This window comes from Chelonia mydas, chromosome 10 (genome assembly GCF_015237465.2).
Source record: "Chelonia mydas isolate rCheMyd1 chromosome 10, rCheMyd1.pri.v2, whole genome shotgun sequence".
Lineage (NCBI taxonomy): Eukaryota > Metazoa > Chordata > Testudines > Cheloniidae > Chelonia > Chelonia mydas.
The window spans coordinates 16,517,178-16,537,001 of record NC_051250.2 but is presented as its reverse complement, the minus strand read 5'-3'; the positions used below and the strand labels follow the sequence as shown (position 1 = coordinate 16,537,001).

Sequence of the window (19,824 nt, the reverse complement as noted above, 5' to 3'; positions counted from 1 at the left end):
TCATGTGAAGGGACAAGGAAAACCTGAGAGAAGATGATTATTAATGCAACAATTGCAAATATATTCTATGTAAAATTGGCAGATTCTCTTCCCTGCTACACTCCTTTCATGACACTCATGCAGCACAAAGTGAGTGGAAACTGGCCATCATCCCAGTGGCATCGACCCACTATAACCATTTCTACACTACACTTCCTGGAAATCCCAGTACCGGGGGTGTTTCAGAGCAATGAAGGCATGGCCAGAGCACACTGCACTCTGGCTAGCGTTGGGGACTATTGCAAGCACGTATATGAAGCAGGGCACAGGCAGAGAATCATGGAGCCATAATCAAATGCCCCCCTACCTTGTACTGTACCCAGGGTGAGCACAACGGAGACTCTGGCTCTATATATTCAATTATCATGTGAAAATGGATTCTGGAGTCTCGCTGAGAAACAGACACTTTCACAGTTCTGGCCCTTCTCAAACCATTATCCTCATTTTTAATTAAGAAAGATAATATCCCAAAATTCCTATTACAGCCCCCAATCCCATTCTCACTGAGGCCAACAGTAAAACTTGCACTGACTTTAACAGTTCAGAATATTTGGCAATTTATTCTTTCCCCCTAAAATATCAACTAAACATGGTGTTGGGGGATTTCTTCAAATAAACAGCTTAACTTCAAATCACCAGTTTCAGAAAGCAAAGAAAGGAGTACAGATTAAAGAGAATAAAACAGACAAGACTGAGGGCCAGATTCTCAGCTGGCACAAATCGCCATAACTCCACTGAAGTGAATGGAGTGATGGCGATTTACACCAGCTATGTCATCTAAAATCAAAGTATGATTTTGAGAGACTGTTAACAAAACAGAACGCATCAATGCACACTGAACTTACAGCTTTTAAAGAGCCATTTCTTGGGTCAAAGAGTAATACAGTTGCTTGGTGAGAGGGAACAGAAGAATCCTTTTTGTGTTCATAGAAGGTTACCAGTTTAGTTGTTAGAGCATCGTCCTTTGCACTGTAAGCAGGCATGACCCCTAAAAATCTTTGAAAGAGAAAAAATATACATTTAACATCAGATTTTATAATTTGTTAGCTAACTAGCAAGAAGTTAATAAGCAACTGCTTTTGATCTCTAATGTAATAAATAACCCTCTCTATAGCCCTACTTTTTCTTTTCTCCACATTTTCTAGGCTATTTAAATGTGTGTTTTCTAAAGAAGGATGCAATCTCTCCCCAATGGGAGTTTTGCCATTGACTTCAATGGGCCAAGATTTCACCCCAGCTTTCTAGTACAGTTTAACTTTAATGGTTTGCTTATTGACTTTCCTCCTAACCAGGCGCTGTTAATGACTATTTACAGCTTTAGTTCAGAACTAACAGGGTGAAATCTTTGCCCTACTGAAGTCAATGGCAAGGCTCCCTTTGACGTCAGAGGAGGCCAGGATTCCACCCAGAGTCTTCTCCTTTTCCTACTAATTATTATCCCCGAAACACTAGCAGTCCCGCTTTGTCTCTCTCTGCGCAGAGACATAGCAGTGATTTATCCTGTTACTGCAGAGTGCCGGCCAATGGGCACACGTTATAACAGCCTGGCTCTCTGATCTTCAGCATAGATTTTAAAGGAACAAAGCAATTTGGAGCCAGCTCCAGAACTCGTTTGAAGGAAGCATCAGCCAGGGCCCTCCTTACCCATACGCAAACTACGCAGCTGCGTAGGACACCAGAAAATTTGGGGCACCAAATTGCCTGGTGCCCTACGCAGCTGGCTGCTGCTCCAGCGCACAGCCCCGCTCCACCAGCCTGGGTCGGGCACTTCAGAGACGGTAGCGGTTTGCACGAGTGCTCACTAATAGACGGGTGCAGGGGACGTGACAGGAGAGGGGCGCCTGCCTGGTTACTCTCATTGCAGTATCCCAGCTGGAAATCTCTCTAACCAGACACAACTGGGGACTCTCAAGGAAGCCCTCACCGTGGAGAGGGACAGAGAAAGGGATTCCCCCCCTCTCCCCACGCTGGCTCAGGACGAGAGGGGGGCCCCCGTGGAGTGCCCGTGATGGGGATCCCTGGAGCGTGCACCCCTACTTACCCGCTGTACTTTTGCACCGGCACGACGGTGCGGATTGGCTGCACGACGCCTCCCTCCGCGCCGCTGGAGAAATTGGCCAGGGCAGCTTCCAGCGAAGGGACCAGGAGGCTGGCGCGCTGCAGGTGCTTCTCCACCACCTCGGAGCCCAGGAAAACCGGCGGCGCGGCGCTCATGGTGACCAGCACACGGGCCGGACGGGCAGCACAGACCCTCGTACGCCTCCGGCTGTAGCCTCTTGTGCCCGCTTGGCTGTAAGTTTTGTCCGGGACCCACGCTGCCACCCCCCTCGCCAGGCTGCTGCAAATGTGCCGCGCGGGGCGCCACCTAGTGGGTACACGGGACACTCTGGAGTATCCATCCTCGCCTATTGGGGCCGGACGGCGGCATGTGACCCGGCTGCCACGTCCCAATCATTATGGACATGGGACCCTTATCTTGGAAAGGGGGGAATCACCGCCAGGGAATCTCATAGGTACAGGTCACGGGGGTGTGTGTGTGTGTGTCATTTTCCTCGTTATTCTAAGGAACACACTCTTATGGGGAACTCCCCGCATTGTGCGGCTCATTATTATCCCTTATTGTGGGGTGTCTCGCTCACTGCGGAGGGAGGTCACCCGCCACGGGTAGAGGGTAAACCCACGGTGCGTGTGGCCAGGGCATAACGTAATGCCTCACGGAGGGAGCCTCCGTTGTGGGAACTGTCCCCGTCTGAGCCCAGCTCTGCAGCCTGTTTGTTCCACTTGGGTGACACGCCCTGGGCACGGGCGATGCGTTTCCCATAAAGGAGCACATTGTTTCCCACGGGATCACAGTTTTTTGCAACGTCTCTTCACTAATCCCACGCCCTGTGCTGTGGGGTCACTACTCCTACCCCAGCTACTGAGGGATCCTACGGAATCTCCGGGTACGAGCCCAGCTAGGAAAGGGGAGAATCCGGGATTTGTGATGGCTCTCTATTGAACCGCAGGGCATAAGCCCTCGATCCGCCCCCCCGCTCACCCGTGCGCCGCACGACCCACCCAGACAAGAACGGATCGTGGGCCACAGCGCACAACCCTGGCCTGCACCCCGCAGGGGGCGCTCCACAAGAGAAGGCGGGGCCCCATGGAGAGCCGTGGGAATTACTAGAGGGAGTGGGCGGGGCTTTGCGCCCCCACGCAGGCGCACGGCGCACATCATTCGGACGCAGTGGCCGAGCCGTGAAAGAGGGTTGTCTAGGTGTCTCGTCCAATCCCGAACAGGGAGCAGTAGAGGCTGGTCGCCTACAACTAGAAGGTCAAGGCGACGCGGTGTATGCTGGGAAGGCAGAGTCTTCCTCCGGTATCGCCATCTTGGTTCTCTGGGGGGGCACCGGAGGCAGCTGCGGGAGCGGCACGGAGAGGATGAAGGGGATCCCGACTATTGCTCGTTCCCTCTCGGTGAGTGCGGAGGGGTGAGGGAGGGGGGCAGAGCGAGGAGTCCTTGCACCTGGAAGGGGGCTGGGTCCGGGCCAGGCGGTGTTGACCCTGGCCTTGCTGTCGGGTAAGGGGGCTGAGGGCAGCCCCCTTCTCAGGTGCGGCGTGGAGCTGAGACCGAGGGAGGGGCGTGTGGGAGGCTGGGGAGGATGGAGCGGAGCCCGCGGCGGTGTCCGGGGCAGGGAGCGGGGCTGAGCGTCTGAAGGTCACCTCGGCCCCAGCTCGGCCCTCGCTCGGCGGGTGGGAGTCCTCGCTTGTCCCCGGCCAGAGCAGCTTCCCTGGCGCTCCGGTAGGGACCTGCTACCTGCCCTTCTCCCTCCCAGAAACGAGCAGCCTGTTCCCTGCTAGGGGAGGCCGGGCTGGATAGCCTGGGCCGCCGCTCCGAGTTCCCATGGGAGCCGCGCAGTGAGCAGGTGCGGGAGGAGGAATCCCTCGGGAGGCAGCTGGACGGGATCTCCTTCCTTCCCCTGCAAGGGTTATTCCCTGTAGGGCCCTTAAACCTGCAGCCTCCCCTTGTTAGTTAGTGCCTTAGCCTGCCCGTTGGTTGTCGGACTTGACTTGTGTCAGGCACGTAGTGGAAAAATTCTAACCGTTATTGAGGGCCTACTGGGAAAGGCGCCTTGTCTGTTGCAGGTAGTGGCACAGGTAGGCTAATAAATATCTTGGGAGCCCTAGTATTTTTCTGTATAAATTGTAGACGTGTCTGTACTACTGAGTCGAACTAGGAAAGAGTCTGGAGATGAAGTAATTTATCACCTTTGTGGTGATAAAACCTATATTGAGATACAAGTAGCTTCAAAATATATTAACCAGCCCTGTCGCTAAGTGAAAAGCATGTAATAGTGTAACTAGAAAGACATGGTAACTTAAGTTAATGGCCTAAAAATTCTATCAGATCCTCAACATGTCTGGTTGGTTTGGGGGGTTTTTTGGTCACTTAATTTTTACTCATTACTCTCAGGTTTTGGGGAGAAAGTGAGTCTTTATATGAAAAATAAACTTAACATTTGAGGAAGAAGGTAATAGTGTTTCACACATGAAGTTCAATTATACTTCTTGGTTTTGGGGTTTATAGGCTGTGTGGGGTGCTCTTATGCCATTGTCCATCTCTTCAGTTTGGAGGCCTTCCATTTCTGATTTTTGACTACTGCTGTAGTTTCCTTGTAGTCCTGAGTCTAAACTAGAGGTTCTCAAGCAGTGGGGCATGCTCCCTGGGGTGGGCGTGGGAGAGCACCACAAGACTATCAAGGGTGCAAGGGCCTACGAAGTGTGCTGAAGGACCAGGGTTCAGGAGGGGGCTCTGTCCATAGCTTCTTGCTCTTCTCCCTGTGCAACAACAGATATCTTTCTCTGCTGGACAGACCACCAGGCCCCCCCAGGACTACTGACCGCCTGCTGGACAGAGCCCTGTCTGCTTTCGCTATCAGACAGAGCCTGTGCTATGGAAGTCGTGGGGGCTGACAGGGCCACTGCAGGGAGCAGAAGACTTCCTTGACTGCCACGTGGTGATTAGCCCCCTGGATATACAGGGGGTGGGGTGAGGGTGTTATATATAGGAAATGAATTTCCGAAGGGGAGCTTAGCTAAAAAAGTTTGAGAACCTTTCTTTCAAAGAAAGTCCATGTCATCTATGCAGTTATTAGTGAAGTTGGGTCAATTTGCTGGTAGGTGGCGCTCTAAGGGTAGGGCCACTTGTACCAAGGAGTTAAGAGTATCACTTCCACATGTTATGTTATATTTTAGTTAAATTCCATGTGATTAATTGCTTGGTGAGTTGCAGTAGTGACCACAGAGTATGCTATATAATTTTCATATAACTAAATATTTAATACAACAGTGCAATATGGCATTTGTGATAATAATCAAGGTCCCAAGTAGTCTGCGACTGCAGAATTAATTTTATCATTCTTAAATTTGTAGTTCTTCACCTTTGTGATTTTTGAATGGGCTCCAACAGGAATGTGAAACTGCTCAGATTAAACCCTCAGGGGTTAAAAGATATAGTAACCATTCTGCCATACACTGGTTAATGTATTTCAAAACTGTATGTTCTGAATTATTGCTTAATGTGTTCCATTAGATACTGTAGTGATATATAATTTGAGAGTAGAAATACGTTCCTATTTAATCTTGCTTGATATTTTCTGTTTTAGAAGAGGTTTTATTCTCTCAGCGTTGCTCCCAAAGTTGAAGCCTCAGCAGCTGCAGAGCGAGGAAAGCTACATCTACAGCCACAGGATCTTGAGGTCAGTGCAAATGAATATTTTAAACCTTTTTTTTGTGTTGGACTGAATCAGATCACAAAGGAACAGTGTGGTGACCGTACCTTTAACGGACTGCTAAACTGTAATAGGTCTTTATTTTCTTTATTATACAGATCACAAAATTACCAAATGGCTTAGTGATTGCCTCTCTGGAAAACTATTCCCCTGCTTCAAGAATTGGTGTGTTCATTAAAGCAGGTAGCAGATATGAAACCACCAACAATATGGGAACTTCCCATTTGCTCCGTCTTGCGTCAAACTTGGTAGGTATCTTTTCTCTATTTAATTCTTTGAAGATAGGTAAAATGGTGAAATGCTTGAGATCTTTTCGAGAAACCCACGTAATTAAAATTAATCTAGAGGTACTGGATTGCTTAACTGAATGATGATGATGTATCATTCCACCTCTGGTTTCTTGGTTCATATAGAACACAGGTGGCTAGTGAAAAAACTGTTACCATATGATGACTTTAGTTGTCTGGGAGAAATGAGTTGATGACACATTACTTTCTAGTAGTCAGAAATGTGTCACAAACATCAACAACCATTGATGCATTAATTCAGTGTTGCTCTGTAAGAAATTGAGCGATTGCACCAATCTTTTAATGAGGCTATACACAGAATGCAGTAAAAGATAAATTGAATGTTTAATATGTATTTACTATTTAATTGACTTCCAAATAAAGTTTTTTTCTTACTGATAAGAACATCTTAAGCTCCAGGGTGACTTACGAGGTCTTACTGAGTTCAGTTTCACTCCCTGGTGATCTGATTTAATATATGGGCATATCTGTGGTTGTAGATGAAATCATCTTTTTCGAGTACTGACCTCCTTATTAATTATGGTTGTAGACTTAATACTGCCCATGCTGTTTTAGCTATCTTCCACTGCTTAAGTGTGTTCGATTAAAAACTAATGTGTTTTGTTTTTTTTAACAGCATGTTAATTTTAGTTATTTGGCTAAAAATTCAAGATTATGAAAATGTGTTAGTACACACAAGAAAATGAAAAAATATTTCATGGTAAACAGACTGGAAATATCTTTTAATGTTGTGCCTAGAATTATATTTAATAACCTGATGCAAATAAAATTGTTCTTGGAATACCTAAAAATGTAAAAACTGCTTCTGTGTTTTTTATAGACTACTAAGGGAGCCTCCTCCTTCAAGATTACTCGTGGCATTGAAGCTGTTGGAGGTAACCTAAGGTTTGTAACTATTATTTAAAGATAATCTGTATTGCTCAGAAAATAATGGAAACTGTAGGTAGTATGGCTAAAATTTCCATGTGCAAAATGACCCAAAGTGCCAAAAAAAAAAAAAAAAGAATAAATACATAAACATGCCCAATGAACATCAACTACATGGACCGATCTGCCTTATGTGATTATATGTAAACTTTGAAGTATGAATCTTCTTCTTTTAATGCTTCAAAAAAGCATGCTTTTTTCATGCTTCAAAAATGATCTGTAATAGACAAAAAATAACTGTTCTCTATTCCTTTATCCTAATCAATTATTCATAGTTTTACAAATGAAAAATTTGCAAAAGAATACAAGTGTACATGATTTTTAGCAGTTTTTGTAATTAGATGGTGGGGAATTCAAAGTACAAAAACTAACACTTAGAAATGCAAAAGACATTGCTGATTTTTTTAATGCATTCTTGTATATATTCTATTACAATGTATCTCAAAAGTTGCCCAGTGGATATTAAGTTGAAGGTACAACCTTTGACCCCAAAGGGATATGGTTATACTTTATTTAAGAACTTTAATAAAGTATTTATTTAAGGAGGCTTGGTTTTTATTGAATATAACAGAAAGACAAAAGTGAAATACACTTCTCTCTTGGCAGGTTTTCTGGGCAATTCTACCTAAATTCTATTCAGTTTGCAATTTAAAAATGTACCTGAATTATAGATGCCTCATAGCTGTTGGCATTTTTCAGAATTTGTGTAGAGGTGGGAGATGTTTTTACATTAGCACTTTTTTTATCCATTTGAATGTTTAAAAGACCAGTACAATCTTTTTTAAAAAATAATGGAGTTTTTGCATTCTGGTCCGGAATTTGGGCAAGGGAATTTACATCAATAAGGAACATATGGTCCAATCCAGTATCTTCAACATAACTTTCTGAAATTTCTTCTCGTTTAGTGTAACCTCCACAAGAGAAAACATGATTTATTCTGTTGAATGCCTACGTGACTATGTGTAAGTATCCAGATGTAACAATTGAGTTTAAAGCATATTCTGCAAGAAACCACAGTAGTTAAGCTACAGAATACCATTATTTTAAGGGGAAGGAACAACGTCACTTCTAACATATGCCCTTATTGTTTACTTTATCAAAGTATTAATGGTTTGACACTGTACTTAATTACATACAGTTTTGCAGTGTTCAGGTGTGTGCTTTGTAGCATGAAATTGGACTCTTACTATTGTACAGAATGGGCTATCAATACAGTATATCTTGGATATGTTTGGATATGTGTTACCTTATATTCACTTTTATTTAAAGAAATCTTTAACTAGATTCCTTCATAACTTTGTCTTTTTGTTTCAGTGATACAGTAATGGAGTACCTAATTAATGTCACTACAGCTCCAGAATTCAGACCTTGGGAAGTAACAGAGCTTCAGGCACAATTAAAAGTTGATAAAGCAGTTGTCTTTCAAAATCCACAAGTTAGTAAGTATGCTTTAAATGACCAGCTATGACAGTTTCACAAAAATATTTACCCAACACCCCCCACCCCACAAATGTAAAGAGGATTCTTCGCTTAACTTTGAGCAATTTGACCCCTCCAGTTAATTTTCCACTTGCCCTTCTGGACAAAGTCATAGTTGTCTGTTTCTCCATGAAATCAGAAATGAATAGGGAGGGAGAGCATGGTAAGCCCATCTTATAAATAAAGCTATTTGCATTATAAAAACTTTCTTAATAGAAAGCTATTTAGGATTGAATGGATAAATGGCTTCTTGAAGTTTTATGGAATTTTACTACCTATGCTATATAAAACAAACATTTTCATTAAACTAATCTAAATTACAATCTAGTCTTACATCAGTATGTTAGTAATAACCCAACTAAGATGTGAGCTTGTTTCAGGATATCTGCATAACTTAGACATCTTGAGACTTGAGCCCTATCGTCTAAGTAATACTAGTATTCCTGTATGACACTCATTGTTTTGGATCATTTAATCATATTGAAGTCTCCAAACTGTCATGCCCTGTTGAATCCTATTTCTTTCTCTGGCAAACTGGTAGCTTATTTTGAAGCACAGGCACTTTTCCTAAAACTCTGACACACTGAAGAACAGGTGATGTTCAAATAAGTATTTTTAATGATAAAATTGAATCGTGTTGGTTTCTTTAAGCTTATCCGAAAATAGGTGGTTTGTCTGCAAGCCGTACTTCTGATATTTTGATGAAACTCTTTTGTGACCAAGATATCGAACTATTAAAAACTGCATATTTTTATACAATAGTATTCATAAGGGGTACTTAAGATAATTTATAAAAACATAGATATGTCATATATTTGCACAATAAACAATTATTACTTTTGAGGAAACATTACAGCTTCTTTTGTAAAAGTACTAAACTGCCTAAACACTCCCATTTTTAAAAGGGTTTGTAATCATGATCTACCATGTCTGCTCTTAAAGAATGTCTTAAAAAGAAAAAAGTAACACCAAACCCACAAAAGCAAGAAAATATAACGTTAAGTATGCACTGTTCTTAAACCCATCCTGTTTGTATGTAGCTATTGGCGGAAGGGTTTCAGGTCTATATGTTGCTTACTATTATATGTTGTATTACTATGTATGTAATACTTAGGCAAAAGACCATTGAGGGTTGAATGTCAGCTTTATCATTAAGTCAACATTCAGAACAATAAAGCTCTGAAAGGGTTCAGAGAAGTGCGATAAAGAGAAAACTGGGATTGTTCGCTTTAGAAAGGAGATGTATGAGGGGGAACGTAAAGTACACAAATTATTAGTATTATAAAAGGTAAACAGGAAGTGTCTGTTCTCCCTGTCTCAGGACATGAGAACAAGGGCCACTCAATGAAATCAAGTGACAGGATATCCAAAAGTGGTAGAGGGAAATACTTCTTTACACAATGCGTAATGACTTCAGTTTAATTGTCACACAGTGCTGTTCTGGTGAAGAACTGAGATTCAAAGAGGGATTGGACTTCGCTATGGATAATAAGAATATCCAGATTTGTTAAAATTTAATGCTAATTTTTTTTTAAAGCAATGCTTTAGGGTTTAAGACAATTTCTAATTTTTAGGGATAAAGATGAGACCTCCTGGATTATTCGACCTCTGCCTAATACAGGATTTCTTGTGATTTCCCCTGAAGCATCTGATGCTGAATGGATACTGGATGAGACAGACCACAATGCTGATCCATTTTCGCAGTTCCTATGTTCATCCCATCTCTACTCTTCAGTGAAAGTAGCTATTAAACTACATTTTTGTAAGAGTGTTTCTTCTGTTCATTTTTTTTAGGTATTCTTGAAAACTTGCATGCTGCAGCTTATCGGAATGCTCTTGCTAACTCCTTGTACTGTCCAGATTATGCAATTGGGAAAATTACACCAGAACAGGTAGGAATATATATCTTACATATTGTAGCCACAATATAAAGAGACAGATGTGAATCTGCAACTCTGGTTTCTTTTATAAAACTATTCTCTCATGACACTTAAAGCTGCATGTTTGGCTTATTCAATTCTCCCAAAATAATACTCTTATATAGATGCGTCCTCATCTCAAATGTTAGTCTGCTGCTGAAGTAAAGTCAGCCTTTTTCTGACTGTAAATTCAGTTATTGGGTATAAAATTTTCTTGTGGCTCTTATCAACTGTGATTCCAAAGCCTTTGAAAAGGCTACATTGTATTATGTGTCTGGCTTTCTATTATTTATCAATAGGACCTGCACTGAAGTGCAGATATCCATGTACAAAGAGCTAGTGACTTCCACATAGGACAGTAGTACGCTTCTGCCACTATGGGGAGAGTGCATAAAACAGTCTCTCCTGTACACAACTGCTGTTGGAAGCATCAAGACCTTCTGCCGTCAGAATTACAATATTTGAACAATGGATACAGCTACTTACAGAACTGCAGTGAAAATTAACGGTAGTTTAAGAGCTAAAACTGCAGTTCTCTCGAGGCCACTCAGAATAAATAAACTCAATAAAAAATCAGGTGGGTCTGGCTCTTTCCAGCTTACGATTTGTGTGCGTAACAGTTTGGAGTTTTAAGTTTATGCATTTAGGGAAATATGTTTGTAATTTCTCCTTGCAGAGATTGATGGACAGAAGTTCCCATTAAGATTAGAGCATACTTTTTTAAAAAGGAAATTATCTGCATCCCTAAACTCTGTGCAACTGGCAACTGTTGTCACTTTTGCAGTGACAAGTAGTGCTACTGCAAGATCAAATTTTATTCACGGCTTGAGGTTTTTCTTTCATGGTTTTTATAAAAATTGAACCAGTTCTGTAGATGACCTGATTCCTGGTAAACTTTGGAAATATTTAAACAGCACTCCTTTGAGTCAAGGCAATTGTAGATACCATCTTTTTTTAAACTTCCTTATTGACCTAAGACATTGGACGTCCAATTCTATTTGTAACAGCTTTTTCATGCTAGTAACACCACCACTTTTGCTCTGTGAAAGTCTTTAAAGCAGTGGTCACCAACCGATAGATTGTGGTCAATCGCAGAGCCTCTGCCAGTCAGTCACAGTCTCCAGCCGCTAAAAGTCCAGTGGCTCAGTGGGGCTAAGGCAGGCTCCCTGCCTGCCCTGGCCCCACTCCACTCCCGGAAGCGGCCACCATGTCCCTGCGTGGCGGAAGGGGTCTCCACACACTGCTCCTGCCTGTAGGCACCACCCCCGCAGCTCCCATGAGCCGAGAATGGGGAATTGCGGCCAATGGGAGCTGCAGGGAGGGGCCGCAGGGACATGCTGGCAGCTTCTGGGAGCAGCGTGGTGCTGTGGCAGGCAGGGAGCCTGCCTTAGCCCTGCTGCTCTAGGAAAGCGCCACCCGGCTGGAGCCTGCACCCCAGCCCTGAGCCCCCTCCTGCACCCAAACTTCCAGAGCCTGCACTCCCTCCTGCCCCCCAACCCCCTGCCCAATCCCGGAGCCCCTCCCTGCACCCCAACTCCCTCCCAGAGCTTGCACCCCAACCCTCTGCCCCAGGCTCAGACCGGAGCCCCCTCCCACACTCCAAAACCCTCGGCCCTAGCACAGAGCCCACAACCCCTGCCCTAGCTCTGTGAAAGTGAATGCAGGTGGGGGAGAACGAGCAACGGAGGGAGGGGGCATGGAGTGAGCAAGTCTGGGCCTCAGGGAAGGGGTGGGGTAGATCCTGGGTTGCACTTAAATTCAAAAACTGATCTTCTGCTTAAAGCTGGAGACCACTGCTTTAAAGGGTTCTTCAGTATTACCAAAATAGACACCTAGAAGGATCTTTGCCACTTGAAAAACTTCAAATGAGTAACCTGACACATGGTTGTTGCCTTTTATTATTATTTGTGGAAATATCCTAACACGCACAACATTATTGTTGCAGCTGCACCAGTTTGTACAGAACAACTTCACAAGTGCAAGAATGGCTCTGGTGGGACTAGGTATGTCTTGTGTATCATACTGTGCACTAAAAGAAAACTATACAAGTAATCAAACTTCATCTCTACAAGTAGCACTCTTAAAGTACATCTAAATTACTTATTGTTAGCCATCTCTAGTTAATTTTCGAATACTGTTAATTTACATGTGATTCTTTTTAATACAAATATATTGCAGGTGTAAGCCATTCTGAACTAAAACAAGTTGGAGAGCAATTTCTAAATATCAGGAGCGGGGCTGGTTCTTCTGGTGTTAAGGCCCAATATCGTGGAGGTAAACACAATCTGTGTATGTTTGGGGTGGGGGGTTTTTTGGTAACTACAAGGTTTGTGCTGGTCTTCTCTATTAAGACTTAAGTATGACCTCAAGAGCCCAGTTGAGATTGATCCCCCATTGTACTGTGTACTTTACAAACACAGGAATAGAGACAGTTTTCAATGTAAATAGACAAAGGGCAAGACAAAGATGGCGAACAGTCTGTGGCAAAACTGGGAACTGAATCCAAATCTTCTAACCTCCAGTCCAATGCCTTAACCACAGGGCCATCCTTCCACTATATTCCATAAAGTGAAAACACACAACCTAGTGGCACCATACCAGAATTTGTATACTTGAAACAGTAAAGTGTCCCAGGGGTGTGGAAGGTAACAAAGGGATACCTGGGAGTATTGAAAAGCTCACTTTCCAGGAAGGCCACTAAATATTTCATAACAAACTTTGAGTATCAGTTCAGGTCTTTTGATGCAGTATCTTGGACTAATATTCATACAGTTTCATTCTGCGTAACAATCTGGTTATTTCTGCAACCAGCTGAAAACAGTCTTAAGTCAGAAAATTAGGAGATAACTGGACTACGTTTGGGTTGGCTAAAATGAATAAGTAATCTTTCAGACAGTCAAAATCTAGCTATTGAGTGAGAACTTGTTACCTTCAGGCAGATATTCAATGGATTTTGTAGCTTTTGCAATAGGGGGTCTAAGGTCTTGTCTATACAGTGATTTAGTGCACAGCAAGCTAGCGTATAAATCTACTGCGCACCATCCTGCTGTATGCTTAAATAACTGTGTGAACTCTGCAGACATGCTCTAATTCCATATGTGCGCTTTGACATACTACAAACTTGTAGTGTGCAGCAGCATGGTCCCCATGGCCAGTTAGTGCCTGGCAGGCTGGTGCACTGTAGATTCATACCCTAGCTTCCCATGCACTAAATCAGCATACAGACGAGCCCTTAGACCATATTCAGACCTGGAATACGCAAGTATATCTCCACTGAATTTGGCCCTTTGATTATGGGAAAGTTGTGAAAAAGTAAGGCTTACACCTTTTCTGTTTTTATAAAACAAGGGGATTATTTTTCTTGAACTGTCAATGCTGATGTCCACTGTCAATATTTGGAACAAGATCCTGTGGACTTAATATTACAACTAAACTTCATTAATGGCTTTTCTTCTTTACTGACTAGAAATCACTGTTGGAGGTATATGATAAGAACTAATTCACATATTAAGTTTAATACATTATATTTTTAACTATAATTTCTTTGTTCTTATTTTCAGGTGAAATCAGGGAACAGAATGGTGAAAGCCTTGTCCATGCTGCCATAGTAGCAGAAGGAGTTGCTACTGGAAGTGCAGAAGCAAATGCGTTCAGTGTCCTTCAGCATATTCTAGGTGCAGGGCCTCTTATTAAAAGGGGAAGCAATATTTCCAGCAAACTGTTCCAAGCTATTGCTAAGACAACTAATCAACCATTTGATGTAAGCTTAAAGGTTTATTGTAACTTTCCTTCCCAAGAAAAAACAAATGCAATAGAAAAATATATACCAAACCATTCTTGTCCTTTGAGAGATTAAAGCCCCCTATGCTAGAACCTTTCTTTTAATCATTAGCACACAAATTAAAAATATTTCATGGAATGTCTTCTACCCCAATTGGTTTCATTTCAACAGAAGGAACCCATCTTTCTAATTCTAGCATATTGGATACCACTGGTAGCTATTTTGTTGAAGGAGAAATTGAATATCCAATCTTCATTATTGGAACAGTAACTGAAAATTTTGTTTCACAGGCTGCAGCATTTAATGTCAATTACTCTGATTCTGGACTCTTTGGGATTTATACTATATCCCAGGCTTCTGCTGCTGGGGAGGTAAGTTGCTGATTAGAATTTGTTGGTTTGATCAGATATATTGGCTTATTAAATTCTAGTTATTAGTGTAACTATCTAGTAGTTTGAACAAGAGTTTGAAATGTTTCTTTTGACTTGGATTTAAACTAACATTGCATTATTGATACAAGACTTAACTCCTCAAAGCAGGGAATAGGGCTTGTTTTTGGGGAAGTACAAGTACAAAAATAAAGTCGCAGTAGTGAAGGCATTCTTGAGATTGCTGAATATAAGTAGTTAAATGTATCCATTTTGAAGTGGATGCTAATGAACTAGGCTGCTGGCAGAAACCTGGCTGAATTGATCATCTGTGAGAGCTGGGTTTGAATCTAATGGGGGAAGAGAGTGTGATCGCATTTTATTTGGTGTAAGGACTTGGGATCATTTTGGAGGCAGTATGAGATTCAAAGCACAGACTAAACTTTTTTGTTAGCCCCCCGACTGAATACAGTGTAGAACAGTTATTGGAGGAGGCTGTTAATATATGAGGAGGTTGAGAAGAATGATGATCCAATAAAATGGAATGTGAAACAGGTGAAGCAGCCTTTCAAACTTAATGTCTTTTGTTTCTGCTCAATAAAGAGAAGACTCCTTGTGGGTTGGGAATGATCAAGCCATTAGTGCCAAATTTAAAAAACTGCTTAACTTTTGTCCTAGGTCATTAAGGCTGCTTTGAACCAGGTAAAGGCAATTGCTCAGGGCAGTATCACTGATGAAGATGTCACAAGGGCTAAGTAAGTTGATACAAAAAAGTCTAATAAACACTTTAATTCAGTGATATTCAGACTGGGGCTTTCAAGCCGCAAGTGGCTCTTTATGAGTCTCCTGCGGCTCTTTGCAGCACTTGATATTAAAACGCTGATTTAATTATTAACCGATCAGGATGCTTTTTCTGTTATTAACCAATTGTAGTTGATAAAATATTTGGTCAGTCATTTTTCTGTGAGAATTCATATATATTAACATACTGTTTAAATATGAATATATAGTACTATAGTAAATGAAACAATGAATTTACACTACTGTAACTTTTAGGTAATGTTGATCACTAGTTTGGCTCTGAGGTCTGAGTGTCACTGCTTTAATTTGTTATAGAAGTGGAGTTTTAACATCAGATGCTCAGCTTCCTCTGTCAGTAAGCATTTATAAAGAGGCTTCTGTAGGGCAACAGTTTCAACTGCGTAGGTGTACAGTATAACTACCTAGGTTGAGACTCGTTCCTCTGTAATTATACCTAGCAAAAGCATGCAGGGATGGGAATGGTATACACTGCCTACCCAATTAAAGTATTACTGTTGCTGTTAAGAAAATGACAGTAAATTCTATGCTAGCAGCAATTCCTATAGAAACTTTTTAAATCAGCAAAAAGTGTTCTTAAAGAATAGCTTACTGTTAACTACTTCATTAGATGTAAATGACAGCTGTCAGCAGAAGCTGTGATTTAATTATAGCGCACAAGAGTATACAATTCCAGTTTAAATACTTCTCTAAACTGCTTTATTTAGGAAATTCCCTACAAGATAACACTCAGATGATTCCCCAACCAGCAATATTTAGCATGCACTTACATCTTCAAAACACTAACATTGAGGACCTGCAAATGGTATTTTTAAAATGTTTTGAAAACGTAAAGCATTAAATTGGTGGTGGTGCGTTACCCAAGTACATTAAGTATCTAATCTTGAAAGCCCTATAAAGTAAGAAAGTAATATTGCCACGTCTCTGATGGCAAAACTAACAGTTTTGGAAGTTCCTGATTTGCAGACCTGCAAACACAATAGCTAACTAATAATACAGAGGGGTACAACTGTAATAATTAAGGTGCAGTTAATTTCTGGGATTGTATTGTGATTTTTCTGTTCTAAATTAAAGCAGTAAAATTCAACTACTATCCCAAGTCATAGGGTATAGCTATATTGCAATTAAAAACTTGTAGCTGAACCTGTGCCAGGCTAAGGGTCTGTTTAATTGCTGTGTAGATGTTCGGGCTTGGGCTGCAGCCCAAGTTCTGGGACTTTCCCAACTCACAGGATCATAGTGCCCAAGCCTGAATGTCTACAATTAAATAGCCCTTTTGCCTGAGCCCGTGTCAGCTGGCACGAGCCAGCCACGGGTGTCTAGTTGCACTGGAGGCATACCCATAGAGTTTAAGGCCAGAAGAAACTACCAGATCATCTAATCTGACTTTTTGTATATAATGGCCACTGCTACACATTAAACGTAACAGCCAAAATTAGGCCGAAGTATTACAGCCCACAGGAGATTCAGCTGCAGGCAGTGAATAGAAGTGACTGAGTCCTTGCATATATAAAATCTATTTATTATAAGATTGTATGTAGAACTTAAAGAAAATTGGTGTTACACTTTGCATGATTGCATACAAAACATGATAAATTATCATATCCTTTCTCATCAGCCAGATGTTAAATCTTCTACCTGTTGGTTTATTTATAGCACTGAATACAAATCTTCTTAATATATATAGATAAATTTCACTACTTTTTTTCTTCTGCAGTGTTTTTCTCCGTATTATCTTCCTTGGAGTATGTTGCTAATTTTTCCTGTAGTTGGGGTGTAGTTTAAAAAAAAAAAATAATAATTACTGTTTGATGCAGGTATTAGTGGCCCTAGTTGAATTCAGTCATAACATTAACGCTACTTCTCAATTATAGTGTGTGCCATAGATCACCTTTTTGGATTAAACTGTTACTATTTTACTTTTAAAAATAAAAAATAAACACTAACTTTCATAAACTAGATTGTGACTAGCAATGGGAACCTGCTTGAGGCAAATAAATAATAAGGGAACAAAAAGTATTATGCTACAGTTCTTTAAACGAAGCACTAACCTATTGTACAGAAAAGTGTTAATTGTTTTTGTTGTTTGATTACACCTTGCAGTAAAACTGTCTATACTTTTCTAGGTGAGACTGATAATTAGTTTTAAACCTAAAACCAGAAATCTCTAATATTCAAAAAACTGCCAAAGCTAAAACTTGAACATCTATGGCTAGAAAATACTGAAATGATCACATTCTTTAAATTTGTTTGAAAGTTGCCCAACAAGGCTTGAAATATTCACATTCCAGCCAGAAGCTTTAAAAAAAAAAAAAAATTCCCTAGCTACTGGAGAAAGGGTAGTGTGCTGAGATACCTACCTTAGGCCCTGCTTGAGGGTTCCATCTTTTATTTCTGCCTCTAGTTGGTATCTGACCCTTGAAAATCTTTCCAGAGCTTTCTGACCATTGCAGGGGGTGGGAGGTCCTCTGCCACCTTACCTCTCAGCTTTCTGGAATTTGTCCTTTTGAATAGTTCTATTACCTCTTCAGCTGATCATATGTTTTAGGCTCCCATACTCATAAGAGAAAGCTTCTGTTTCAACACAGCAGGAGACTTTAAATCATTGAGTTGAAGAGCCATAAAAATATCCCAGTATCGCAGGGTGCTTATCCCCAGAATGCTAATGCTTCAGAGGTGGGCATTAAAGCAGAAGTGAAGTTAAGAGCCCGAAGTTGCATAAAACTACACACAACTGGGAGTTCTAATTTAGTCTATAACTACTGAGTAACAATGCAAGATTTACTTACTCAGATATTCTCAACACTTTGTTTGGCAGAAATCATCTGAAAGCCACATACTTGATGTTAGTTGAGACCTCAGACGGGTTACTTGATGAAATCGGTTCCGAGGCATTGGCATCTGGTATATATACATCCCCAACAGCTGTAATTCAAAACATTGACTCCATAGCCACTGCTGATATTGTGAATGTAAGTAAATGTGGCCATATACATTGTTTACAGAATGATTCCATAAATGATTCCATTTGCTATGCACAATTATGACTAGCATACTCTTCTGCGTGTATAGAATATATATACAGGGACCCTGTAAAAAGTGGTTCTATGATGCTTACAAACATCTGCTAGCTATGCCTTTTCAGTTGTCTGCTTAGTTTACTGATGGGAACAATCTTTAATATTGTATATGGCAAAGTCAATATAGCTTTGAGAATTTAGCTGAATTCTACCATTACAAGTAGGAAAAATTCCAGCTGTTTACCTAATCATACAAAACTACAGTCAGGAGATGTCCCACTGATGTCAGTAGGGAATCCTCCACCTGAGTAAGGTTATGGAGGATTCAACCCTAGTGTGTGATTGTAAGAAGCAAAATGAATATCTCACAGGATTTTATTGAGACGCTGTGCTAGTGGTAATGACAATTATTATAATCTTGATCTGAACTGAACAAATTCCATCTGGAAATCTAGCGGGGAAAACAAATCTAGAACATCAAAATCTCTTCACAAAGCTGCTATTACTCGTTTGAATGACAGTAGTACCTAGAGGCTCCATTGCGCTCAGCACTGTATAAACCTATCGTAAGTGATGGTCTCTACCCCAAAGAGCTTATAATATAAATAGACAAGACAGACAAAAGGTGGGACGGACATAGAGTTCATAGAGCAGCGAAGTGACTTGCTCAGGTTACACAGGAGGTCACTGGTCAAACTGGGAATAGAACCTAGGTTTCCTGACTCTAACTTCAGTGATTGATACACTCGACCTTTCTGCTGCTTTTCTGACCCGAATAGAAAATATTTTCTATATTAGGCATATGTATGACCACTTCAGAGAGCTGGGAAAAGTTGCTACTTTTCTACATTCCTCAGGCTGATATCATTAATCTGTCAAACTGAGACAGTTTAGACAGCTTATTAAAAATCATCGCCATAAGAAATATTACATTGCTGATTCCATAAATCAGTTGAAGCTGGGACTCTGAAGCAATGAGATAAGCTTGTTCAGTGTGCCTAATGGATGTTTCCTTAATGTCCAATTTTTATTTATTTCTTTTCAGGCTGCAAAGAAGTTTGTTGATGGGAAGAAATCAATGGCAGCTAGCGGGAACTTGGGAAATACCCCTTTTGTTGATGAGTTGTAGTAGGAAAAAAAACTGAGGCAGATTCAAACTGGACTCTTCACTGTATGCCAATTACATTATACATAAGTTACAATCAGCCTGTTTAGATTAATATTCTGACATTTGAATTAATAGATAATTAACTTGTGGGCTTGCATATATTGAATAAATTGCTAAGTTCATATGCTTCGTTTTTGTTAATATTTATCTACTGAAAGTAAGGTATGTATAAGCATGGAAACATTGAACATTATCAATTAAAAATACTTAAATATAGTGAAA

General features: G+C 41.1%; 2 protein-coding genes across 6 annotated transcripts in view; one reads left to right on the top strand and one right to left on the bottom strand.

The window, feature by feature from the left end:
- Positions 1–2,253, bottom strand: part of CRYM (crystallin mu) — a 17,805-nt gene extending 15,552 nt beyond the window's left edge. For 2 of the 4 annotated variants that reach the window (XM_007060621.4, XM_043523542.1), the window contains exons 1-2: positions 2,081–2,253; positions 885–1,035 (exon numbers count right to left, since the gene is read on the bottom strand). In XM_007060621.4, coding sequence (XP_007060683.1) covers positions 885–1,035; positions 2,081–2,253 — 324 coding nt within the window. Of the gene's footprint in view, positions 1–884; positions 1,036–1,393; positions 1,489–1,683; positions 1,703–2,080 lie in introns of those variants that run through there. The other 2 variants (XM_043523544.1, XM_043523543.1) reach the window with 2 other exon arrangements.
- On the top strand, positions 2,206–19,824 carry LOC102943123 (cytochrome b-c1 complex subunit 2, mitochondrial). Of its 2 annotated transcripts, none has more exons than XM_037910497.2 (15): positions 2,206–2,331; positions 3,322–3,498; positions 5,688–5,780; positions 5,912–6,061; positions 6,942–7,006; positions 7,954–8,010; positions 8,363–8,487; positions 10,322–10,419; positions 12,392–12,449; positions 12,625–12,720; positions 14,007–14,206; positions 14,518–14,598; positions 15,274–15,350; positions 18,233–18,386; positions 19,480–19,824. In XM_037910497.2, exons 2-15 carry the CDS (start codon positions 3,463–3,465, stop codon positions 19,561–19,563), a joined length of 1,374 nt encoding a protein of 457 aa, XP_037766425.1. In that variant the 5' UTR covers positions 2,206–2,331; positions 3,322–3,462; the 3' UTR covers positions 19,564–19,824. The 2 variants fall into 2 exon arrangements, with proteins under 2 accessions (XP_037766425.1, XP_043379476.1); XM_043523541.1 differs by lacking the exon at positions 2,206–2,331 and adding an exon at positions 2,428–2,552.

Bases quoted from the DNA above. Each gene is read 5' to 3' on its own strand.
- LOC102943123 (XM_037910497.2), top strand. From the start codon at position 3,463: ATGAAGGGGATCCCGACTATTGCTCGTTCCCTCTCG. The intron at 14,207-14,517 runs GTAAGCTTAAAG...TTTGTTTCACAG, and splicing joins CAACTAATCAACCATTTGAT to GCTGCAGCATTTAATGTCAA. The intron at 15,351-18,232 runs GTAAGTTGATAC...TTTGTTTGGCAG, and splicing joins GAAGATGTCACAAGGGCTAA to AAATCATCTGAAAGCCACAT.